This window comes from Zonotrichia albicollis, chromosome 2 (assembly GCF_047830755.1).
Source record: "Zonotrichia albicollis isolate bZonAlb1 chromosome 2, bZonAlb1.hap1, whole genome shotgun sequence".
NCBI lineage: Eukaryota > Metazoa > Chordata > Aves > Passeriformes > Passerellidae > Zonotrichia > Zonotrichia albicollis.
In genome coordinates this window covers 38,046,311-38,073,270 of record NC_133820.1, presented here as the reverse complement: position 1 = coordinate 38,073,270, position 26,960 = coordinate 38,046,311, and the positions used below count along the sequence as shown (strand labels likewise).

The window sequence follows — 26,960 nt, the reverse complement described above, 5'->3', positions numbered from 1 at the left end:
ACAGTTTGCAGTTTGAACCTTTAAATTCAGTTCATAGCAAACAGTTTTTTTATACAGCCAGAACCACTGTCTGACTCCTGTTAAAGATGGCTTTAAATTTATCCCTAATACAGAAGCCACAGGTTAAGTATATAACCAAATATCCCACTCATTTTTAGAGAGCCATGTATAGAAACCAGAGAAGAGAAACATTGCCAGGGGACAATACATGATGGGTTTGCACAGAGAGCAGGCCCACCTTTTTGTGCTTTGAATGAGTGCTGTTCCTTCAAAGAAAAACAAAAAGCATAAAACATTTATTTAAACTCTACATGCTCATGCATTGACACACAACTTTATACATACACAAAACATGCAGTTTTAAATGCTGTTTCATCCGGGGACAGTTAGAAAGCTTATGAGCTTCAAAACAGTATGAGGATCACAAATATATAAAAATTAAATCATGCAGACAGGGGATAAAACATGCAACAAATTCCTAACAGGTTATACAGGTAAGAATGCTGTTATAAAACTACTAGGCATACTAATTGCAACTTGTAGAGATCCCATGAGCACAACATTGCACGAGTGAAAGCCTTTTACGGCGTGACTCACAAACCTAGAACACCTCGCAGAAATCCAAATGGTGACTGAACAGTGAAATACTGATTTGTCATCTCAACTTCTATGGCACAAGTATATTGGAATGCCAAAACAAACAAAGCCACAGCACATGATTTTCAGCTGCATATCAAGCTCTCAGCAGAAACTGGGCTGCTGCCACTGATCTTCAGGGACACGACACCTTCATGCCATTCATGCTGTTGAGGGGTTACCTGTGAGATAGACTTTCTTCCTCCCGAAGCGATCGGACAGCTGCCCAAAGGAGATGGCTCCAACAAACACACCGCTGAAGTAGAAAGAACTGGCAGCACTGACTTTGTACGATGCATTGCCAATTAAAAACCACTGGATGGAGGGGGAAGAAAAACCAGAAACAACAAACCAGCAAAAAGGCAAATTAATCAGAATCTGAACAGTTCACCAACAGCTAATAGCTGGAGGGGATGTTACAAATTTTAAAGAAGATCAAACTCTTCAGAAATCTCCTAAGCATCATATTCAGTAAATCACCAGTCCCCACTGCTGTCTCCCAAACTCCTTGCAGGATACTAACAATTGCAGTTCCCCCAGACCAAATGCAGTCTTTGGTTCTGAAATCAAGAACAGATTCCTCACAATACTCTAATTTTCACAGCTTTCTTCCACTTTCCTCCTTCTTCTTTTACATAAAGCTCTTTACCTAAACCGATTCAGATCTACCTATTGACATGTGTCACTGCAGTGTGTAGAACACACATCCTGAAAAAATAGTTGTGGTTTATGTCTGAAGATACTCCTGCACATGCTTCTCTTTATGAACTGTCTTGTCCCTGAGCAATACTTTGGTAGCAGGCTAGTCAGGTTTTCTGCACACACTCATCTTTTTTACAGCGTACTTCATCACTTCTAGTTCTCTTCAATTCCAATACAGATACATCTTGAAATGTTTGATTCTTAGAGACTTAATGTCTCAAGTTGAACCTGACAAAATTCTTTGCCCCACAGAAGTGCAGAATGAAAATACGCTATGCTCTCAATGTACAAAAGTTATTTTCTTTTGTATTCTAAACACTCCACATCTTCTGTTCTTTTCTTTTACTATTCCTCCTGCACCTTGAGATAATGTTTCCGTTTAGTGACAACCAACTCTTCTTCCTGTGCTGGTAAGCTGGTGATTATGTCATTATCCCTGCAATAACTCTCTAATCTTCTCCTCATAATCTCCTCTTCCTCTACCAAAATCTCATTAAATATCCTCTCTAGCAAAGCTTATATTATTTCAAAGCTCAGTTATAAACTACCTCATCATGAGAACAGAGCCATGCAATTAAACCTCACAAAGATTAGGATGCTAACAAAACATCATTCATAAGCTCCAAGAAAATAACTTGCTTACTTTCTCTATCTGCTTCATTTTGAATTGTTACTTTAACAGGAAGGTAGTTACTGATAATAGTAGGAAATGCATCCATCAAGTGTCAAGACTGACAAAATTCAACTGAAACCAACCATATGACCATAAATCAGCTTTTGAAACTTCTGCAGACTTCAAAAACAATTGCCAGAAAAATGCATTTGTAAAACAATTGCATATGAGATTAATTTTATCCTGGAATAACATGGTCAGTTTGTTTTATAACAGCTACAAGAATCATGCTGTAAATTTTAGCATAAAAATTAAAAAAGCTGCCAATATGAAAACTGTTGACGTGAGACACTTTCTGAATCATTCAGGGATTAAGGGATAATTTGGTTGTAAAGCAAAATTTCTTCTCAAGATTTATCTCAATGTCTAAGCCCTTTAGAGAGCTCAAGGCTTTTCTACATAAAAACATGCTACATATATGGTTATTCAGAAATCAAGCTTTTTACAATCTTTTTCAGTGTAAATTTGTAATGGTCATGCTGTCAATGATGCCACAAGGTTAAGCACTGACACGTCCTCTTTCAATGTAGGAAAAAACTTCTTTACAATCAATCATGAAATTAGATTAATAATGAATTAGTGGTGAAATATTCTCCAGCTATGTATGTTCTCTCTCAAAATGCTTGTGCTTAGCACATAACCTCCAAATACACCAAATATTTAGCTAAAAATTCATAAAAACTGTACTTAAATAGAGGGAAACAGAAGAGGTATGAAGATTTTATTCAAATGGGCCTCTACTGAAACATATGCTAAAGAACTAGAAAGCAGACTCTACACAAGTTGCCTTGAGGTTGGGGTTTTTTGGGTTTTTTTTGGTTGAGGAGATTTTTAGGGTTTTTTCTTGCTCAAGCAGGCTTTGTTCTTTACCTGCATTTCTTAATTATGCAACCAAAATGTATAAAGATCAGTATAAAATCTATGTCATATGCTAGGCTCTACAAGCATGTCTGACTCGTCAAGTTTAAGAGAGTAAAAGATTCTTGGGCAAGTTAAAAAAAAAAAAAAACAAAAAAGAAAAACCCCAGAGAAAATTTAAAAACCTTACTGAGTTTTAAATAATGCTTAAGAAATCCACCATCCATTAAAATTTTAATTTAAATGGTATCATAAGTACTCATATCCTCTTTACTGAGAGAATAAGAAGCAATGCCTTTTGTACACAAAGACTTGGTACTATTCCAAAGCTGGCCATTTTTATTAATATGCTCCTAACCAATAAACTGCTTTACAGGAGTAATTTGGATAGCATTAATATCTCAGGATAATAGCCACAAACTATCAAGTGGTACTACACTTGACTCCACAGTTCAGCTCTACATTCAGGCCTTGTAACCAATGCACTCAGGGCTCTCGTAAAGAGAAATTTGACATTAACAGATACTGACAGACCCAGGAAGGGCAGGTGTTGCACACATCAATGCAGAGTCTGGAATCATTCCTGTAGGGACTATGGCTAGACCATGAAAGAAATCACTTAAAAAACACAGAGGTCGTGCCAACAAAGCCAAAGCCTGTTTTGGAATAGAATGTGAGGGAATCTGCTTTGTCCACCTGACTCCCCACTGCCCATGTTCTTGCATGCGGAGCTGCAAAAACTGCAGGAGCCAGTTCCTCTCCAGTTCCTCCAGTGCTTGCTAACTGCATGATGGATGCACTACATGCACTGGAGCTCAGCAAGGGCATGGCCAGAAAGAGCTCAGAGTCCATAAAGGATTTTGAGCAAATTAGTAAAATGAATGTCATGATTCCAGCTCAAATGTGGAACCAGGCTGCAGGATGCAAAATGCAACCTCCACACAGAAATGGTGGAAGTTTTGGAGCAGAACACTGATCAAGATCTGCATAGCAACATAAAGCTAGCTTTTGTTGCCAGTTAAGACATGAGCACATTACCTGGGCTCTAGCTGGAGGTAGCACATTTCATTTGTTAATCAAAACATCCATTAGTATGCAAGAAAAAAGCAGTACAAAGAGACCCCCGAAACCATCTCAGTAAGATTTACTACTCACACACGAGACTGCAAAGCACATCTCAGACTCACCTCAGAGACAATGGATGTGAAGTTGCTGCTGAAGTGTACGTGCTTGCACACCTCGCTGCTGTTGGCAGTCAGAAGCCATTCCCCAAAAGCTCCCTGCTCGCTCACTGAGTGGTTGCCATGGCTCTCATTAGCTGAGAGCCCCTGGAGATCCCACTGGTAGGGAGGAGTTGCACCCACCAATGCGATGAGGATGGCTTCAGTGGCCACATAGAGCTGGTGTGAAAGACAAAAAACATCAGAGATGCTCAGCTTGAATCCACGTAATGTCTCCTCCATAGCTGTGTGAAAAACGCCAATCACCTTGTTTAAAATTTTAAAAGTTTAATAGTAATAAAATGGTTATAAAAATAGTAATACAATTAGAGTCATAATAATTTGGGCAATTTGATTTAGGACAATATGAGACAATAGAAACAAAGAGTTACAGATGTCCAGGTACCTTTTTCGGGGCAGCATAAGCCTGAAAAGGACACACGTTAACAGAGGATTAACTCTTAAAAGCAACAGCCTGTTGTATATTCATACACTTCATACATGATGCATAAATTCCATCCAAACAGGATTCTGTCTGGTCATCATGAACGTTTTCCTCATAATCCTAACAGCGTGATCCTGCCCGAGCGAGGCGGGAAGAAGTTCATTTCTCCTGACAATGGAGCAATAAATTCCCTTTCTCTGAAAGACTTAGGTGTCTTGTGACTGTTATCTCAGTGCGAGTCCTTTCTTTAAAAAAAAGTATCCTACATAGCATAGTTTCTATTTTAGCATTTTGTTATAACCTAAAACTGTATTTAATACACTACTTAAGAGCATTAATACAGCATTACTTTCTAACACAACACATATAACATTCATTTTAATATTTGCAAAAAGCCAACCACAAAATATGCATTTGTCACAGCCAGATCGAATCAGTATTAAAAGCATTCCTACTTTTGTATTTGTCTTCTGTCACTATGAGATGTCATGAATAGCCCTTGTCTACCAAACAGCACACACTGAAGAACCACAGCTTTAACACAGTGGTTCTTGCACTTTTTATGTGTGGGATATTTGAGAGAAGTTTCCCTCCTGACACCTTTCCCTCAGTCAGAGAGCCCCAACTCCCACCCACAGCAGGTACAGATCATGGATGGAGGAAAAGCTATTTGATGTAGGGTCCCCTCAAGCCAGGTCTTATAGGCTCTTGGAGATTTGTATCACACCTGAGATAGCTCAGCTACCTCACATGGCATAAAATCAGCAGGATGGCTTCTGTGGCTGTGTTGGAAACAGAAAAGTTTTAATGAAAGGCAAAATAACAAAGCTTTTTACAGAGAAAAATTGAGCCAGGACAAGAGGTTCTTGCTCTTGGTAAAACACCTCACAAAAGTGATTAGTTCCTTTGTTCTCTTCTTTTTCTAGTAAACTACTTAGGCGGGACTTCAGGGCTTCTGTCCAATTTGCTATCCTTAAGTTTGAGGTGAAGTCCCCAAGGTCCTATGAGGTGTCTTTCTACCTAATTGAGGAAAGAAACGTCTGGGCTTTTTTCCTTTTTTAGGAGACAAAGGATAGTTTTGTCACTCCGTCAACAGGGGGCACATTGCTACAGCTATCAGACGTGCTAAGGAGGAGAAACCCGCTATTCTTTAATGCAACGTATTACTCTTCTGTCCTCTCCTTCCACCTGTGCAGTTCACTCCTGTAATTTGGTATTTGGGCTAGATCTCCTCACCATGTTTTTATATCTAATCCTTCCCAGTTTTGACAAAATGAATTTTTTTGCTGGCTTTCTAACTTCTGCGGACCTGTTTTACTTTTAGAAGAGACAGGAACAATACACATGCTTTTTTAATATACCTAAATAATAACAGATACACACAAGGTCTAAATAGTGATCAAGTCGCTTTTGTGTAGGAAAGAATAAATAAAACTGTCAGAAACCCAGACATTTCAATTCTGGTCCAGAGCTGGGTTGCTGCTGTTTGCTGAGAAGAATATTCATATGTCACATTACAACTACAGCTTAAAATCCCATGGTTCGAGACCTGTTTGAATATAGAAGTGGCATAAATTCTGCCAGAGAAGATGGATCATAAAGTCTTCAGAGAGACAAAAGGCATTGTTAGTAACAGCCCCTCTCTCTCCAAATAAAACTGCTTCATCTCAAGCCCTCATTGGGGAACTGTACTCGGCACAGTGGTTCCTGATAAAACAAACAAACCCCTTCCTCCCAAAAAACTCTCATTGATGCCTCTCCATCCTTCAAACCCTACTTGGGTACCTCCTGAACAGTCCTTGCTCTGCTCCCAGCATCTCCTCCCCATGTTCTTGGGAAGAACGTACCCACAGGACGTGTGTTCTCTCAGAAGGCTGCTTCACAAATAATTCACAAAACTGGGAGAACCATGGGTACAAAAAAGCAGCCTGAGGACCTCTGAATTCTGATGCAAGCAACTCCAGATAATACTGCTCTGTTCTGTACAACAGCTGAGCAGCTGGAGTTACACCCAGATCTAAGTGAGAATTATTACTAAACTAAAACAGAGCCCCGAGTTATTATCTGAAAGCAATTTTTCCCATTAGCTCCTCTTTGTATTCTACTTGATAAACTGCTGCTTTAATGGCAGGAGGTAGATAAATATTTTTTTTAAATAATTCTCTTTCAATTTCCATTTTCAGAAGAAATTTGGAAAAACAAACAGTTAACTGTTATTATTTAAGAACAGCTTCTAGATCGACAACAATGAAAAGTAAAAGAGCTCATCTGGGAAAGAAGGCAATGACTAAGATCACATGCGAAAAGAGGTTTTAAAAAGCTGAGTGACCATGTTGCTAGGGATGTGTGGATACAGGACTCTCAAGAACAACTTGAAATTACTGAGAAATGAGAATTACAGGTCACGATGTGTGGTGCATCCCCCTACACTGACTCACTCAGAAAATTATGTGCTATGGCTAAGTGATAACATCCTTGCTTTTGTTCCTGTGAAATAATAAGCATATCTTTGAAGTAGGTCAAGAAGATAAATCCTCAAGACATTTGGTTTCAAGAAGGAAAACATAACATTTTCCATTTTTACACAAGGTGAAACCAGCTACAGAAAACTGAATAGAAAAATAAGTGATTGCAGGCCCATGCAGAAACACTACAGGGTTTTTCAATAAAAAAACCCCAACAATCAGCCTCTGACATCCTAGTGGGTGCAGCAACTAAGGATATCACAAAGACAGAAACACTTTCAATTGATTTGTGCACTCAGCAAACCACATGAAGATGGAGATGTGTTTTGATATTATCAAATAGTATTGTTCTATACTCAAGTTCACTGAATCACTGCTGACACAAAACTCTCTTTCCTAATGGGCACGTGCCTTGTATTCTGGAAAAGAGGTACAGTAAACCCTATTAATCTCATTGTGGAAACAAAACAAAGCCCACAAAACATCCCCCAAAATTCACTGACAATTCTCAAGGTCAGAAGCATTTTCTAGAAGTGATTTTAAAAACATGATGAAGGAAACTCTAGACTTAATAAAAACAAAGCTTTCATTTAAGTAAGAGTTGTGTTAATGAATCTGAAGATTTCTCCCTTAAGAACTCTAAATGCTTGCATTTAGTATTAGTAACATACTTGTGCAGACTGGTGAACAACACAAAACAGTAACAAATCAAATAGAAATGTTATATAACAACTGTGTAAAATATAAAATGACTGCATAATATGCATTGTGGCAAACAAAGCCCTTGATTTTTCATTTGTTCTATAACCTAAATCAAATCAAATATATGTCATTTAGTGTATAGTTCCCATTCATAAAATGTTTTAATTGGCTCTATATGGATATTAACAGTTCCCTATTAAATTCCCTCCATTGATCTGTATTAATCAGGATGAATACCAAGTACAGGGGGAAAGGCACCAGCTCCCAGTCACGGATGATGAGATGCTTAGAGTTCTATTAGTTGAAGTTTCTCCTATTTGTCAATATTCTATTTAGGTTAAAATTTTATAGTCTGCCTAAATTAGAAAACTGTGGTGTAAGGGAATTTATTAAAAGGCAAGGCCCTAATAACCTGTAAACTTTCATGTTCCCTGCTAAGTAGAAGGGATTTTAGTTAGCCAGTTCAAGCTATTTCACTAATAGGCTTTGAAAGTAACTTAAAATTATTATTAAGAGAAGTGACCAGTTTTCCAGATGTTTGTTTTCATAATAAATTACATCCAAGAAACATGTAGAACCTCCAATAAGACTAGCAAGGAAGGGGGAGAATGAATTTAAAGTCTCATTTGTGTATAGTGAAATGAGCACAAAAATAATTTAAGAAACTCTTTTAGACCTCATAATTTACCCATTATGAAGCACAAATGAAAAACAAAAGCAAGACTTCGATTCTAGGAAGAATAGCTTTCAACATTTTTTAGTCAGCTCATCAGCAATTCTCAACTAGCCTTGTCATTCTAGACAAGTATCAGCAGAAGCATTCATTGCTGAACAAAATAATGAGTAAGACGGTAACTTCTGACCTTTCCAATACAGAAACATTAAAACTGCGCCCTGAGGAAAGACAGAAATTAAGGAAGAACAATGAATGACCTTGCTCTGGCAGAAGCTTTTGATAGAGAGATGGTTACAGTTCAGGATTAGAGTAATTTCTTCCAAACCCATGACAAGCAGCTGAAAAGCTGGAGGGCAACCTCATTTTTGAAAATATGATGATGTCATCTTCTCCAAGTCATCTCCAAAGGGTGATTTGGCTTTAAATCCACATTATTTTTTCTCCTCAACAATTCCTATGTAGAAAAGCCTTACAACGTCTTCATGCCTCAGAATTATTCTTTGCTGCTGACAACACATTCCTCCAGGAAAGTATCCTTCCCTTCCTGGTGGCATGGTAAGAGGGAGAACACAGTAAGACAGAGGAAAAGCTGTAGTTAAAGCAAAGAATCACCATGTGCAGAAGAACATGACATCTCAGTTCCTTACCAAGGCCAGACCCATTCTGACAGGAAACACTGCCCATGCAGAATGCAATAATTGTTGGTTGTTATAACCTGTGACTTACCAACGACAGAGCAGACACATATTTTAAAAGACCTTAGGGTTTCTGCAGACAAACAGAGAAAACCTACACAGTTTAGAGTTTTTAAGCCTGAAACTGCTGGCCTCCAGAATCCACAGCAACAAGTCCAAAATCTGTCCAAAACCTTACATAACTTCAACCTAGAAATTCTTTAACATCCACAATGGAGACAAACACTGCACAGCAGACCACAACTCTTAGAGCCTCACTGCCGAAAGGCTTGTGGAAAATGCCCCTTAAGCAAATATCCCTCCTGTTTCAAATATCCCAACACACCCCTCTCAGCTCTGTTTCATTCTCAGTGTTATTTTGGTGGGCAGTGGCAGCAGCAGGGGTTTGCTGCTCCTGCTCAGCCTGGGTGCCCAAGAGCCAGGTGACTGCTGCCATACACAGACAAGGACTGCTTTTCTTTCCATGGGCAAACACTGGAGTCTGAAGAACAAACACCTTCATTGTACAAGCTCTCTGCAACATCTCCTGTGTCCACACCTTTGTCTGACAGGGCCACGCGAACACAGCGCCCTCACTCACATCACAGGCTCACACATCTCTGAACATGAATGATGAAGTTATTTTTCTGCCTTTAGAAACACAAGGTGAAAAGAAAGCTCACAGACTGCTAAGTTGAAGAACCAAGGCAACACAGAAGAATCAAAAGCACTATCAATACCATCTCTGCTTCAATAGAAAAATTCAAGGAAGGCAAACTACATTAATGTGCAATCAAGTGCCACAATTCCTCAGTCAAGTACCAGCTACATAGTTCCACCAATATCACATCAAAGGTGCCACTCCACTCTTCTAATGAGGAAAAGGACTTAGAAAAGAACAAAGCAAAGAAGTAGTATAAGTTCCTACTCCAGTTTATGAATATAATGCAAAGGCCAGGAGTGGACTATCCCAATGGTATTACAGGGTAACATGAAAAATAGTCAGCAACTGCTGGCAAAAAAAAGCAGGAACTGTGGGCTGACAAGTACCAGGCAGGGTTTAGTCCTGCTTCCACAAGCATGATTATTCTTTTGTCTGCATTTCACGTTTGCCCCTCTTTCTCTCCATACTTTGCAGCCTGTGTTGGCTATAAACTTACCTGAGTCACAGGCAGTATTTTGAGAGATCAAAGTCCTCACCTATGCATGACATTTTGGGACACTGCCAAGGAATACTGGGTGAGCATCCTGCTCTCAGAGAGGCAGTTCTGCTAAGACTATAAGAAAAGCACATTCTTGGCTCAAGCATTTAACTTGGTAATTCAGTGATTACTTCCAAAGTTCTTGTTTAAGTATCCAGACTAAAAGACAATGCTGACATTTGTATAAGCTACTTTCATTTATTTATTCATTTTAAGGACCTGCATGAGGACAAGCAATTAGATCTACTTGTGTTTTGTTTATGGGTTTTTTTAAACTGAAAATGTCTTCTGTTTACTACTATTTCAGAGCATGAAATAGTAGTATGATGCTCCAGACTGAAAAAATATGTTTTTCCAGTTTCACTGTGGAACTTGCTAAACCATTAATTTTCAGCTTAGAGCCTACAGGCCTAAGAATTCACTGAATTACTTCTTAAAAGTGCTCAGAAATATAATTAAGAATTACAAAACTGTTTCAGCACTCTTAAATTTACTGTAAAAAGGCATAACCTCTTCAGGAAGAAGTCTATCAAGGGTCTACAAATTGAAAGATATTAAATATATAAATATTTTTAAGACATCACTAACTAAACATCACACCACAAAGTTTTGTAAGCTACACACACACAACTCACTCCATCCTTCCTTATATGAGGATCTCAAAACCTTCCAAGCCTTCCAAGACAAATTCTTTACACCCTTTCACCCTGAGCCCACCACAACTGGAAAAAAGACCAGGTAAATACTACGTTTAACCAGATTGCACTGCAAACTTAGTCAGAGATCATATTGTAAACAGACAAGACCTAGAAAACAGATGTTATTGCTCCAGAGGGACTCCAGTCCCACTGGGCTAACACTTGGAAAAAGCAAACAGGTTTTGCTTAATGTAAACAATACACAAGAAGCACTGTCTTAAAGAAGTAGTTAATATATATTAACTCTTCCAGTTAAAATAAGAAAGACATTCGAAAACACAAAACTTTATCAAAAATAAAGAGCAAGTATCTCATGCAAGTGGCAAACAACTATTCTGAGTTCAATTACACACCTACTATTTCTCTCACCCAAGAGGAAAGGAATGTAGAGCCTCTAAAATGGAGACGTGTCAGTGAGGAGTGCCTTGATATTGCTAGTGGAAAAACACAAGTAATTTACTGCCTACAAAACATGGCAAGTCAGAGACTGTGTGTACACAGGGGCAGAAAAGAAGGACGGGGAGATAATGTGTCATAATACAAATATTTTTAACCCATAGTGTTTGCTACCCAGTAGAATTATGCCTGTTAACTCCCAGGCTGTTCTTCCAAGGGTGCTTAGAGGACAGACTGGCTGGATGGATTGCAGTTTGCCAGACTGAAAGGCAAGTAGCAGAAGATGGGATTGCTTCAGCAAGTCCAAATATGATCCCCTTGCACCAAATATTCTATATAATAACAACTTTATTATTAATCAACTGAAAACATCTCCCCTTAGGTACCCACAGAACATACAAAGATGACAATCACTATTGACACTGTGCCTGTAGGCACCTTCCATTCCCTGCTGTTAAAAAGACTTTGCAAAAATCAAGGCATTCAGCCACAGCTCCAGCAAAGAGCCCCAGAACAAACTCCTTCTGACAACTTCACTCTACACACCATGTAGCAACCTTTCTACTTTTTTTAAAAAAAAAAGAAAGCTGGATTTTGGTTTGCTTTTGGGGTTGCTTTTCTTTTTTTAACAGGCAGAATACTCTACTACATTCCCTCTGTTGGTAAGCTTTCAGCACGCCTGCTCTGTGCCTCTCCCAAAACTCACACTTCCTGCTACGCCCATCAGCAGTAGTTCTGCTAAGGTCTTCATAACAGCACACTGAACAGGCATCTTCTTGGGATGAAGTCAGCCTTGTAAGTTAAATTACAGAAGCTGAGCAGAGGCGTTTATACAGGTAGAAACCACACAGAATGTGTGGTTTAGTGTCAGAGTGAATGTTGTGATCATTAGAAGAGCAAGAACATCCAGCAGCTGGCACTTAAAAACACCTAAACTGCATGTGCTTTGCAGTTCAGATACAGCTAAAGAAGGAAAAGTCTTGAAGTCACAGCTCACATTTCTTCTCTCCTTGAGCTTGCTCTGCTCATACTCTTGCAGATAAATGTAAAGCAGATAAATGTATGTGAATGATGCGCTGGTTTGATTAAGACACAACATATCTTTAGGGGAAGATGAAGGCGTAGGCAGCTGATTACATGTTCCTAACTTCCCTCCACTAGGGATTCTCTTTTAAAAAAACAAACAGAAGCAAGTTAGCTTTTTAAATTTAATCAGTAAGGAGACAACTGTTAGCATCCAGACTTCTGCACTCTATCTGAGAGTTAAGGACCCCACTGCTAATAAGGCATGTCACAGCCCAGTATGGTTATTTTAGGTTATCTTCAGAAAATACTACAATGTCTGCATCAGCTGCATTCATATTTTTAAGGTTATAAATATAATAACATTAAAGGCAGGTGATTGTCTCTCTTAAGTAAGTTAATTATGGATCTGAAAGAAGGACAAAGAGACCAAGGATTGTTGGCTAGCACCACTGAAATCAAATGTCATGTGTGAACCAGGAACTACCTTTTTTCTTGAAAGATTCCCCCCACCCAATTGAAGTAAATGGTAGGATCTGTCTTCACTTAGCAGTTTCATCAGTTTTCAGATGGAAATATTCTTAGCTAAATCAGTAGCAGCACATCTTTATGCATCAATAGCTTACATACTCACACCCACCTCATTTACTTGTCCTCCCAAAGAGTATGCTATAACAGAACAAGGATTTATATTCAGCGATGCAAGTACTCTAAAAGCCTTCATCATATTTACATGGAAAGCAACACCATCCTTCAGAATAAGCATGCTCTGACTAGGATACAATGCACAAAAATATGAGAGAATACAAAGCTTTCCTTAAGAAAAACATTTGGGTCCCTACATATTGTTTGTATTCATGCCACATTTGAAGCCACTCCTCCACGGAAGTGGCTGCACATGTCTGACACACATTCTGCAACTGCTTTATTGAGAATCAGACAGACTTAAACCTCATACTTCTCCCACATACAGAAAACAAAACAAACATTGAGGAAATCAAACTCAAAAAAGATTACACAGAAATCCTGAAAATCCTTTTTATATCTGCCACCTTGCTCACTTACCTTACAGACACCTGTACTTGAACTGTGTCCAAGTTACAGTGCAAGTAACTTTGGGTAAACACCGTCCCTGTCATGGTGCCCCTGGAACAACAGCAGCACACTATACCAGAGTTGTAATGCAATTTGTGAAATATGCCTCTCCTTTCTTAATTTTAAATTGTTCATTACATTTCCAGTTTGTTTTGCTCTTCCTATTTAGATAAGTTCAAATAGTATATATCATCAAGGACTGGGAATAAGTTGTTCAATGTACAGTTGTTCAGTTCTGGCTGGTTCAAAGAAAAGTTTAAAAGATTCAAGCAAATGTAAGTATTAAAAGAAGATTCACTGACCAAGTATTTCATTACTGTCATTGCAACTATAGAGTGATATCTCATGCCATTAAAAGAGGTAGAGTATGTACAGGGCATAAATAAGAAATGTCAAGAAACAGGCAAGGCTACATAGGGGATCACATCTGCATCCTGTCTGAAGACAGACACTATTCCTTCTGAATTATTTCTAGATATTTGGAATGTACTTAAGCCACATGCCCCAGAATGCGCTTTCCCTCAAAACATTTGTGCAGATGATTAAAGACCATCTTTCTGCAGTGGGATATTGTAGCAACATAAGTCACACATCATATTGTTGTTATTAGTAAATTGATGTGAGCAACACCACTCATTACAGCTGCACTGCATCACAAGCAAAGGCAAAGGTGTTATTCAAGCCACTTGATGTAACTATCTTAACTGTTTTTCCATCCTCCTCTCAGTTAGGAAGAAGTTCCCAAGATGGATGGGAACAACCACCCTTGGTAATTACCCATATTACTGGGCAAAGCACATTCCTCAAGGCAAAGGCTTTTTCAGCTGTGCAAACAAGAACTCCCTCCTGAATTTTAACATGTTTTTTAAAGCCTTTTAGTGGAGACACAGTAAGAGCACATCTCCATTCTGTTTGGGCAATCCCGTAGCTCCAACTCACTGGCACAGGCCAGACTCGTTCAACCAGGTATGTTGAACCACAAGAGACAAAAAAACTTTTTATTTTTAAGTATGTTTGTGTGCTCTCAAGTATTTGATCATGGTGTGGGATTTTGCTCACATTGCTACACACACTAAACACCAAAAGACTATTCTTTAATAATACTTCAGTATAATTTCTTCAAAACGTTGTGACAACCTTTTCAGTAATCAACAGGCATTGAGTACTTACTTTAAACTCAAAATAAAGTCCTAAGTATTTTAAGAGTTATCAGCTCCCTTTGTTTCTTCCTCACTTTCTTAAAGATACACTAGCAATGCAAGACTAATCCAGCCTTAATGTCACATCATTAGTCATTCTTCACATTCTTCAGGTAAGTCTGGTGTTTCTGTAACTCCATGTTATTTGGAAAAACATTTCTCTGTTGTCAGTCCATTATAAAGTCAGCAACTATTGCTATAGAATACACCTAAAAATCTTCCAAATTCCTATTAACTTGGTAGTGAATAAGCCAGACATACCTTCCTATAATAACAGCTCAGCAGGTTAATCAGTAACAGCAGCAGGTAGCAGAGGATAATAGAAATCAGGGAGGATGAAAGAAGGAGCCCACAAGATTCACACTTAATCTAGTTTTACACTGATAACAAGAAAAACATTTTTCTAATTAGAAGCAACCTGGAGGTTTTTGCCAGAATGTCAGTAAGCTCATTCCACATATCAAGTATCAGTTCACTCAAGCTCACCTAAAATTGACTCATGTGGAAAGTCTCACCCCTGCAGACAGAGGTGTTTGGTAGAGCTTGACACAAAGAAGGTATGTGAACTAAACTATGTCTGTAATTAGAATTCAGAGACCAGATACACTGGTGTATCACAAAGGCTAGCTGGTAGAAGTAGCTTACTGTAGAAATTTATATTTAAAAAACCCACTAAAATGAAGGAAAGTACTTATAAAGTATGAAACTCAAAGGGATTAATAACATGTATAGATGAAAAAGCATAAAAGCCTACAACGAAAGCAAGTGCACCTGCTGGGAATCTTACTGGGAAGGGAAAGCAGAGTGTAAGCTCTGGACATTGGCTACAATGATGAAAGGACTTGACACAGCAGACAAATATTTTCACACATTGGCTGTTCTTACCTTTAAGAATGTAAAAATATTTTTTATCCCAACAGGCCAACATAAAAATGTAGGCCAGCTGAGGGAGCACATGGAAGGGGACAGGGAAACTAGCAACAAAATGGAATAATCATGGCACAGCCAGTGATATAGACTACCAAGAATTCTCATTCTGCTGCCATATGCTGCATCTAATCCACTACAGGAGCCCACAATTTCCTAGATCTACATTCTACATCACACACATGAGATACATCACTTACCTTTGGGTAATCCTCCAAAGGCTGATGATAAACCAGACAAAAGATTAACACCAGTCGTGGAGCCTGCCTTCAGCCTCGCTCCTGCACCTCCCAGTGACACATTATGTAACTTGGCACCAATAAAGGAACACAAAGAGCAATCAACCACCCAAGCAGGAACCAGATGAATAAGTCCAAATCTACCAAGGAACTGAAAGACAACAAGCTTCACATCTAAACTCCTTACAGACTCCTATGCCTGCATGATCTGAAGTAAAGAAAGCCTACGAGTTGGAGGATGATACTCAATTGGTACAGTTCAAGAATTAAAGACAACAAGAGAAGAAAAAAAGCAGATCTGCAAACCTGCTATCCTTCTTTATTTATTCTGAATTAGTTCCAGGATTTGTAAAGACTTTTCTGTTTACTTGTCACATGAGAAATGCAAGTTAATCCATTAAAAACAAAACAAACGAACACAAACATTATGGAACAGATGACCCATACTAAAAATTCTGGAAATTGACAGAGCACTTGTCATGGTTTGCAGTTCATTCCAGAACCTGACCAGCACTGGAAAAAGAAGTAACTACTGCCTCCTTAATTCTTAATCTTCAGTGAACATATACATTTACTAGCCAGCTGGCCAGCAGAATAAGCAATGTCTAATTTCGAGAATTTATCAGCTAAATCAGTGTAAATGAAAGAAAGAAAGAAAAAAAAACAGTACAAGGAAATAGAAACCTACAAAGCTTTTGCTGTTTATCATAAAAACTTTGCAACCCAGTATAGAGCTCCCATCCAACAGGACTGGGTATCTTAATCTTCTTCGGTCATCTCATAAAGCATCTTAATATTTTGGTCAGTCTAGGGGAAGTAGGGGTCGCCACGAAAAGAACTCTTCAGTCTCACAGCTCATGACTGCAGTTCTTCATTAGTACAAAATGGGTCAGCAGAGGAGGGAGGACACTTACATTCCCCTCTTCCTTCCTGCAACTATTAAATTACCACAGTGGAAGTAACCCAGCACATATAAGCCTAGCTGAATTCATGACAATGAAGTTTTTGAAGCTAACATGGGGTAAACCAGACTTCTCCCAGATTCAAACCATACTTCAGTCCTACGCCTGACTGTGACAGTTCATGTATTATTCTTGTCTTCCTTTCCTGTCCTCACAGGAAAATGCACAAAGATGAAACGAAATTGAAAGGTGACAAACATGGCTGCACAGCACACCAGTTGTACATACAGGCTCTGAAACTCTCTCTCCAGAGAGCCTGTCTCTTCTAGAGCACTAGAAGAGAGTTCTCTTCTCTATCACTCTACTGTTATTTTGGACTCCACTTCTATCACGAAACTCAAGAGAGTTCCAGCTTTGTATCTCGCAAACCTGACTACCCAAAATGCAGGGCCTCATCCAATACCTAATGGAGAGACACTGCCCCTGTACTCTAAGAGTTAAGTCAGGGAAAATCAAAGCACCATAAGCAATCATCACCTGTCAGCTGGTTACACGAGAGCTTCTGCGTGCAGAGGTATCAGTGGCCACCTGCCACTTTATCAGTGACAATCAAGCCCCACGCAACCTAGAAATTCCCAGCCTAGCCCATAAACTCCAGGTTGCGCAGGATTCCCAGCAGAGCCTCTTACAGAACTCCACGTCTTCCAGTCCAGGTCACGGAAACCTCCGTTTAACCTCAGCCAGCCCTTCACCTGACCAGCTCCTGAAGTGCTCCCCGAATGGCACAAGGCGTACCCGCCCAGGAAATGCGGCGCAGAGAGCATCAGCTGCCTGCCCCAAATTCTCTGCCTTTGGGCAGAGCTCACCTGTGACCCAGGAGCGCAGCAGCTGCTGCAGGACAGACCCAGAGGGAAGGACGTGTCAGTGCCACAGCAGCCCCCAGCAGAAGCCCTCCCACAGCAGCCTTCGCAGCGGGCAGCACTCCCCGCAGGGACATCCGGCCAACACTTTGGGAACCGCAGCCAGAGCATCCCCCTCCCGGCACTGCTTCCCCCTCGGGACAGGAGCGGGCGGGAAGGGCGGCCTCTCACCTGGAGGAGCACGGCCAGCAGGACGCACAGATACACCTGGTAAGGACCCATCAGCCCCACCAGCGGGAACGCCTCCTCCACCTCCATCCCGCTCCCCGCCCGCCGCGCAGCTCCTTCGAGCGGCCGCCGAGCAGCGCATTCCCGGGGCGGGGCGGGGCGCGGAGCGGCGGCCGGGCCCTCGCGGAGCTGGAGCAGAAGGAGAGGGAGGAGGAGGAGGGAAAGGAGGGAAGGGCGAGAGGCGCGATGCGGCGCTCATGCGCAGGCTCCGGGGAGAGCAGCCGGGATGCGGCCGCCTCCCTCCTTCCCGGGCGCCCGGCGGGGAAGCGGAAACGCGCGCGGCCTCAGCGCAGGCGCGCGGGCCGGGATTCAGCGGTTTGGGATGGGGCGTGAGGGGCGGCGGGCGGTGGCAGCGCCTCGGGCCGGGCCCTCACAGTGAGCTCGGCACTGGGGGCTGTGCCTCCTGCCCTCACACCTGGGCACAGCTCTTGGCAAGGGGAAAGGGCACAGAGGTGTTGCCTCCGCACCCTTGCTTAGACCAGGGCAGCACGCTGGGCGAGAAGGCTGCACTGGGTCTGTGCTGGCGAGGTGTTCCCGGTTTTATGGCGTTGTCCACGTAGCAGCTGCGCTCCCGCCGTCCAGGGTCATCCAGGAAGGCACAGCGGAGTTCCAATGTGCGCTCAGCGGCTTTGCACCATGGGGAGCTGTACCCACAGAGTTAACTTCTGTCAGTTCACAGCGGACCCCAAAATGCTGACACACCTCAGCTGTGGGATACTCTGCAATGATGCTTCATAGCCTACCTGCCGATAGTTGGGGGGGAAAAAAAAACCCGAATCTGACATTCTGCCATAAGGCTATTGTGTAGGTGCCACTAGAGGTCAGTTCAGCACCCACACAAATCTTGCTGTTCTTGATTTAATGCCTGGTGAGGACGTGCCTCTCTCTGTTACACCAGTTTCTACAAAACTGTAGTTGTAGTGTATTTTATGGAAAAAAATTTGAGAGCCCACATGGGGTAGAAGTTCTCACTTAAGACATGGGACTGGTTTGGGAAAGAGCATGAACTCTACTGCATAGAGAAGGGAAGGGAGATAAATACAAGTGAAATAGGCATCTTGCAAAATGGCATCTTTTCATGGTCCATTTTCATTACACCTTTACAATATACCTCCAGAAACACGAAACAACTTACATTGTTGAGACTTTTTTAACGTAGCGGTACCGAGAAGCAGCAGCAACATCTTTATGCTTGTAGCTTTTATTGTATGAACAATAGAAAGGAAGAGAGTTGTCATGAGCTATGACCTTTAGGACCATGCCAGAAGCCTGGGATATAATACCATTTCTGTGCTGAAAAAATCTTGGCAAATCGACAATCATCAAAGCAATTTACTCTTAAAATGAAATTCACCTTTGCCCTAAGCACTTCTTTTCATATTTGAGGCTTAGTACAGATTGATTAAAGGCAAAACAGCAAAGGATTTCTGAAATGTCAGGACCTTTTTGCTGTTCACCCAACTGCACTTGTCTCATTTTATTGCTCAGCTAAGATGTGGAGGACATGTCCTTGTGTTTGGGAGTTCTGCACTCATCTCCCCTGCATGCTTCCCATTCTTGCCAGTTCAGCCACACGTTGTGGCAACCACAGCTTTATTCCAGCTTGTCCAGTAACAGGGAGCTTTACCATCAACACCCAGCTCCTCCCTGGCTCTTGAGCCAAGGTGAACAGACCCTGGGGAAGGATGTGGTACGTGTCAGGACTGTACTGCCCCCCGAGTGCACCCTGCATTCCCCGGCACTTCTCATCTTTGTCTCACTTGGGACCTCCAGCCCTCCTGCCTGGAGGTTTTCCTCCCTATGCTCCCTGCTTGCTTACAGGCACCCAAGCTCCAGGCTCTGCCTGCTATAGGGGCAGCAATTAAGAACAGTCAGCTTTCTGAATTCACCTCCATAGGGTGCTGCCTTCCAGATGATGCCTCTGCTCTGCTCCTGCCACGCCTCTGCTGAGATAACACCTCTGATTCAGCTTCCAGGCCCGACCATAGTGAAGTTACAGCGTTGGCCTTACACATATCAACACTGTGCAGCAATGCCCTGTGCCTGGGGAAAACAGCTGTCAGGGAGCTGTCTCCTCTGGTGCTGCTGCTTCCCAAACTGAGTCCAGCAGAGAGCCATGAAGGGGATTAAGGGACTGGAGCATCTGTCATGAAAGGCAAGGCCAAGAGATGGTACTGTCTAGCCTAAAGCTAAGAAGGCTCAGGGAAGAACTTCACAATGTGTGTAGATAACGTGATGGAAAGGAATGAAGAGGAGGAGCCCAGGCTCTTCTCAGTGCTGCCTTCCAACAGGACAAGAGCCAATGGGGACAAGTTAAGAAAAACTCACTGGCAATGAAAGGCCAGTGTCCCATGAGGCCAGTGGTTTTGGAGATGATTGGATGCAATATTTAGAGGTTTCAGTCAACAATAGTACTACACTCCACTTAGCCAATTATTTGCCCTTGCTGGAGCCCTCAGATCTTCCCCGAGAATTACTGTCTGTGAAGTTCATTAATGTACAATTTGCTCCCTCCTCCTCCTCATTAATAACTATGTCAAATAAGACTACTCTTAATAATCCTGTCTGTGGGGAATTTTTTCTTTTAATGAGAGCAAATCAGACTTCTTACTCAGCCATAAATGTGGTGCCCTCTAGGTTTTTCCACATTGCTCCCAACCCTTTCTCTGTTACTACTGCTTCATGGGTTTGTTCCATTAGAGGCTTACGCATGAAATTCATCTGGGCAACCCAAAACTGAGACAGCTGCATGGCTTCTTTTTCAGCCTTTCTGAAATAATAGTTCCAGATATATTCTGCCCTTTTCTGTCTGTATGTAATGATGACCCAGAGCATTCAAAGTACTAGATATATGTAAATGCAAAGGGATAACCCTAAGCTATGCTTCTCTCTGGGAAACAAACAAACAAAAATTTAAAGCAAAAAAGGGAAATTCATTATCTTAGAGTTCTTAGAGTTTTAGAGCTAAAACCTCATTCTGGTTCACTGATGTTGTGTTTCCAGATTTGCTATATTCATTTGTAGTAGATTCTGATAATGGCCAGTCATTTTTCTTTGGAAACACAATCAATAGTAGTTTTAAAAAAGACCTTAAAAGAACTTCTGATGTTCCCACCTTCTGGCTGGGGATTGCTTACCCATTCAAAGGTGTCCACACAAATTGTTGATTCAGCAGTTGGCACAGGTGAGATCTAAAGAAGTTCTGTTCCTGATGGAGGAAGTTTCAGGTCATCCATGAGTGGATAGTGTGAGTTAGATATGAAACTCTGCAGCTAGGCTGCTGTAGATGACAGAAGATAAGTGGGTTCAAGTGAAGGATCAACAAGTACTAAACAGTACAAAATTCCTCTGAGGTTTGTCTAAAAAAGGAAACATCTCTGGCTCTGAAAAGTCCCCAGGAGACAAATTGTTCAAAGCATACATCTGAAGGAAATATTTGCCTTCTCTTGTGATACTCCTATGTAGGCATTAGCTTTGGGCCGCAGCAAGAGACAGCATTTGGGCCAGAAAGGACATTTGCAGTCCTGCTGCCTCTTGTGCAATCTTGCACTTCATCAGGTTCCCATCTCCTCATGGCCTCCACCCCCACCTCACAGGAGGTTTCCACCACATCAGCTGTGCTGAATGCTGAACACTGAATGGCAAAAGAACTGAGGTCTGACTGCAGCTGTGAGAATGGCAGTGAGAATGGGAAGAGTGGTGGAAATCTCTTCCACAGGAATATAAAAGGGTTGTGGTTCACAAAACCTTTTACTATTAAACAAGTCCAGGGCTAAGAAGGGGTCCCTCCTTTAGGATGAAAATAAAGCAGAGGTTCTCTTGATCTCTTAACTTCATCTGGTCCACAGCACGATGACAGGAGCAGTCAGAGGGTTGACAGTATCTGCCAGAATGCTTGCCTTTGCTGGCCCCCTGTTACAGAAAATGAAGATTTTTTCCAACCAGACTAATCAGCTGCTCGTTGCAGCTGGCTTACCCCATAATACTATGCAAAGCTAGCATATGGCTCATTACAATATACCCTGACTAAGTGTGCAGCCAAACAATCCACCAAGGCATTTTTGCTTCTCTGATGTGTTGTTTGCACTTTTTGCAAACAAAGCAACAAACAATTCCTTTGGAGGCACTTTTCAATTTTAGATGAGGCTTGGGGATACTGAATTTCTGTCTGAACTGCGAATGATGTTAAAAGCTGATTCCCTGTCCCTTCCTAGACGGACAGTTGGCTGTTGCAAAACAGATCCAGTTCAGGTTCCTGAGAAATCTGAGCTTGCTCACATATCATGTATCTCTGACAGGGGATAGTTGCTCTCAGGATGTGTCCCCTGGTCACACCCCAAAGTGCACATCTGTGACCAACACCTTCTTGGCCAGAAGCTGCTGTAACTCTCAATCCTGCTCAGTTTCCCATCACTTAGACATTGCCCAGTGTCCATCCTGGGGTGGGAGCTCTGCTTTCATCACAAAAGGGGGTTTCAGGTTTGAGAGGGGTTTCAGGTTGAGCAAAGGAGTTTATGAAGCCCACCTCTGTGCTTAAACATAGTAAAATCTTAGACATTAAAAAAAACAAAACAACAGGGTAGTCTTAAGAAGCAGGATTGGCCTCTGTGGCCTCCCAGCACTGACTGAGACAGAGATGACAATGTTGAACATAAAGGTGAATGCTTGTACCTCTGAATGTCTCTGTTGAACAGTTGAGCCACACTGCCTTTGAGAGAACCCATGTGTTCTCTGTAGGTTCTTTTCTTTCCAAGTACTCATCATTTGGCTGCGGTACTGCTCATAATCTTGACATTTACACCATTCATTCTCTGCCATATCACCAGCATGCAAAAGACTTGTTTGGACCATGCCTCGCTCTGGAGACTGATGAAGATCCCAGAGAAGTAAGCAGAAGCACTTACAGGTGGTTTGTCTGGCAGAGGCAACAGCACTCTGCATTTGGAGGCAGAGAGGTCATTCAGCAAGTGATAGCTTTTTCACAATTCCCTCAAAATGCAAAAAGTAAGGATAACCTCATGAATTTCAGCAGCTATTTCTATCCCTGGTGTGCCATGTAGTGCAGTACTGGTATTCTGCTCAGTATGCTTGACCCCCCCATTAAATTTCTTAATCATCTCTGCTGCAGGTTATCAAAGGGGTAATTTACTTTAAACAGCAGCTCCAAGCTGAAAAAATTTTGTTCCTGTCCTGCTCTTACAAAAGAAGTGTGATAATTTAGGAGCACCCCTCAAAAAGGAAGGTGTAAAGTCAGCCAGACACCAGGCAAGTGTTGCTAAGTATAAGGTAGAAGCTCATAGTCAAAATTATCAGAAGTTTGGAGACCTAGGAGCACTGTGGCAGCACCATGGAAAGTCTGATGAGGACCTGCTTGTTGGACCTGGTGGGCAGGCACAGACTGTGTTATATGGACTGCAGGCTCTGCCTGGCACTAGCTCAGGGCTATCCAAAGTATGATCTAAGGAAACATGTAGATGTACTTTAGGCTTCTGCACAAAACAGGGGAAGCATGCGGGGATTATGGGATTCTGTATATCTAGCTCTAGACATGGGAGGTGGGGGATACTCATTATGGGAATAAACAGAATTCCACAGAATTAATAGGTAGTTATAGGACATTTCTCCAGCAAACAGATTTGCACCTTGGGAGAGTTCCAAAATCACAAAGGCCTTGTGGACTTTGTTTCTCCAAAGAACTGTAGTTCTCAAAGTGATCTTGTAGAGCATCTACAAAAGATGTCGGCGAGAGAAGACCCTCACTCAATAATACCAGGAAGGGACAGTAACACAATCTGGGGTTTGCAGCAAAGAAGTCTTTTGAAATTTATGCATCTAGGCAGTGGAAGAAGATAATGCCAGGTGCTTCCCTCGCTACCCAAGGAAAAAGGAGGTTTCAAGTCATCCTTGTGTTCTGACATCGCAGTTAATTTATGGGTTAAAAAAAGACACACAGGGCACAGTTTCATAGCATCATATAATTGTTAAGGTTGGGAAAGACTTCTGAGATCATTGATTCCAGCCATTAGCCCAGCACTGCCATCTTCACCACAAGGCCATGTCCCCAAAGTGTCACTTCTGGATGGTTTTGAGCATTTCCAGGTCCCTGCGCAGCCAGTTGCAATGTCTGACCGCCCTTCCAGCGAAGAAATTTTTCCTAATATCCAATCTAAACCTACCCTGATGCCACGTTTCTCATGTTTCTGCTCGGCACCCTCAGCAATTGGCACTTAGGGTAAAAGAGTAGGGTGGGAAGGAGGCAAAAGCGAGCCCTTCTGTGGTCAGAGGCTCCCTCCCGGCCCCCAACTCTGGCCCCGACGCGGGTGGAACAAACGGGAGGGCGGAACCCTTCCACCCAACAGAAGGCAGGAGCCGAGGAAGATGCCTAAATCTCTTTTCAGTTCGGGACAAAACCCATCAATAAGTGACCAGCTGGCGGCGGTTCCTGCGCGCCGCGAACAAAGAGCGGCTGCGGCGCCGGCGGGGGCCGGCAGGGGGCGGGCGAGCGCTGCGCGCCGGGCGGAGGCGCGGAGGGGCGCGGAGCGCTGCGCGGGGCTCTGCGCGCTGCTAATTAGTGCCCTGCAAGCCGCTCGGGCTGGGCGGCACTCGAGCATCAGCCCTCTTGGCGTGTCTCCTGAAGCGTAGGGCATGACAGCAACTTGCACATCTTGCTGCTTAAATGTGCTATTTAAATAAGGCACGGCTGAAATCTGGGCTTAGATGCTGTAGCCTGGATTAATCTTTGACAGAATATGGAAGCGGTCTCGTCGGATGTTTCTGGCAAAAGATATGCAAATTTGCCATTCAGACTTGTAAAGATCTAGTTCTTAATTGCTATGACTATTAGTCTCTGTGCCCATCACTACATCACGCTATTCCAGCACGGAGCTGTGATATACAACAAAAGCCAAAGAACATTTTTCTACCAGAGGTGAGACCAGCAGCTGCGCCGCAAAGGGTTGACTTCCACAACGTGGCAATGATAAGTACCAGTCTTACCAGTGTATTGTCTCTTGGCCATGATGGTCATGTTTTCCAGACTGCTGGGGTGTTTTAAATCACCATAACAGGTACAGAGTGGCTGCAAAATTTGTTTATGTTGGCAAAACCTAGGAGAAGGGCAGAATGAGATCCTTCCCAACTCTAAATCACATAACTGAATTCCTGAAGGTAAATGCATGTGGCAGTTTTATACATTTTTAAGTCTTTGGGCTACTGCACAGAAGCAATTTTATCTTGAGTTAGTGTAGGCTGAATGGGAGAAATCCTTTTAGAAAACTGAAATGGTAGAATACAAGTCTTATGCAGCAAACTCAAAGACTTTTTAGAAAATCTGGATGATGCTAAAATCTGAGAGTCATTCTTATCCTCCAAATAGAGAAGGATTTCTCCACATTAAAAATACATGATCTTCTAAATCAACATGTTCTAGAGGAATTCAAAATACATTCAGCAAGAGGCAACCACATTTCTGGTCTTTCTGGATTTGTATGATAAAGGAAAGGGAGATCTTATTTCCACTAGTATTTCTATCATGTAAAATTATGGGTGATTTCCTGAACAAACATGGTGACTCTGCTGCATTCATTCCAGGACAGTTTCTGTACTCTGTAGGTCTGCTGGAAATGTGAATGCCTCTCCAAAACATCATGCTGTTCTGGGTGGATTTCAGTAAAAGTTGTTACACAGCTCTATGGGGGTGGGTTTGGATGTCTTCCTCAATCCAGAGTCAAAGGCCACTTCAGTTCCTGTAAGTGTCGTATGGCCACAGGGAAAGCCTATGTTGGCCAGAGTGGGCTGTCTGACTTGGAAATGAGCTCCTTCTAAGATCCAGCTAATCCCATTGACCCTTGACAGTGTCGTTAGTATGCACCTCATATACAAGTAGCTGTAGAGTGTCTCAACAAAGATCAGTCCTGTCTCTACCACTGACAAGTTGCAGATACCAAGGGAAGACTATAGGGAAGGTGGAAAGTTTACCGCAACGTTTCCCAGGCCCCTTTCCCGGTCTTCTTGCAATGTGCGGCTGGCTCAGCCACAGCTGATGCCTTCATGCCAGGTCTGGATAGGTTCTCTTCCATTGTCCAGTCCCTTTTGGAAGTCCTAAATGAACGCTCTTTTGTTCGCTGTGTCTTGTAGCAAGGATTTCCACCATGTCACTGCATGTTCTTTGAAAGAGGACCTCCGGTTGTTATCCTGACATCTGATGCAAAATCTCTTCCAATTTCACCAAATGAAGAACAACATCTGCTTTGTCCTTCATTTGGTGAAATTGGAGGAGATTTTGCATCTTCCATGCCACTTATAGTTCTGTAAACTTTCACAGAATCACAGAATGGTTTGGGTTGAAAAGGACCTTAGAGATCACCTACTTCCAAACCCCCTCACCACGGTCTTCCACTGGACCAGGGTGCTCAGAGCTTCACCCAACCTGGCCTTGAAAACTTCCAGGGATGTGGCATCCCCAGCTTCTCTGGGCAAGCTGTTCCTGTGCCTCACCATCCTAAGAGTAAAGAATTTCTTCCTAATATCCAATCTAAATCTCCTTTCTTTCAGTCTAAAGCTGTCCTCCCTTGGCTTTTCACTACATGCCCTTGTGAAAAGTCCCTCTCCAGCTCTCTTTTAGGCCCCCTTCATCAGGTACTAGAGGTGCTCTAAGGTCTCCCCAAAGTGTTTTCCTGTCCAGGCTGAACAGCCCCAGCTCTCTGAGATTGTCTACTTTGTTACATCTGCTATTGTTTTGGGACAGTGCACTGAGGAAGGATTACCTGGGAAAGCTCCTCAGCTGGAAGCGCAGGGGAAAAGTGCATAAAAGGTTCTCAGATGTGTGATTTTCTGTAACCAGGTCCCAAAGTGCTTCTTTCACTCCAGAGCTGGCCGTTTGGAGCAATCTCATTTAGGACATTTGATATAAATGAAGTAAAAGCCCTTTATATAAGTAAAAGTGAAGGAGAGCACTTTTGCTGTCAAAGGTGGTGCTGAATTCAAGCTATGCAGAGCCTTCATATCTACACACTTCTAGAAGAGGTTGCAAACAATGTTCCTGCTCATTTTCCTCCTTCTGTGGGAGCTCTGGACTGTGA

The 26,960-nt window shown here is 42.1% G+C and overlaps 1 protein-coding gene across 1 annotated transcript in view; it reads right to left on the bottom strand.

Moving 5' to 3' along the window:
* The window catches only part of SLC22A15 (solute carrier family 22 member 15), a 42,585-nt gene extending 24,440 nt beyond the window's left edge, over positions 1–18,145 (bottom strand). The window contains exons 1-3 of the mRNA XM_005486114.4: positions 17,824–18,145; positions 4,057–4,269; positions 819–951 (exon numbers count right to left, since the gene is read on the bottom strand). Coding sequence (XP_005486171.3) covers positions 819–951; positions 4,057–4,269; positions 17,824–17,910 — 433 coding nt within the window. The 5' untranslated portion in view covers positions 17,911–18,145. The remainder of the gene's footprint in view (positions 1–818; positions 952–4,056; positions 4,270–17,823) is intronic.
* Positions 18,146–26,960: the final 8,815 nt, after the last annotated feature.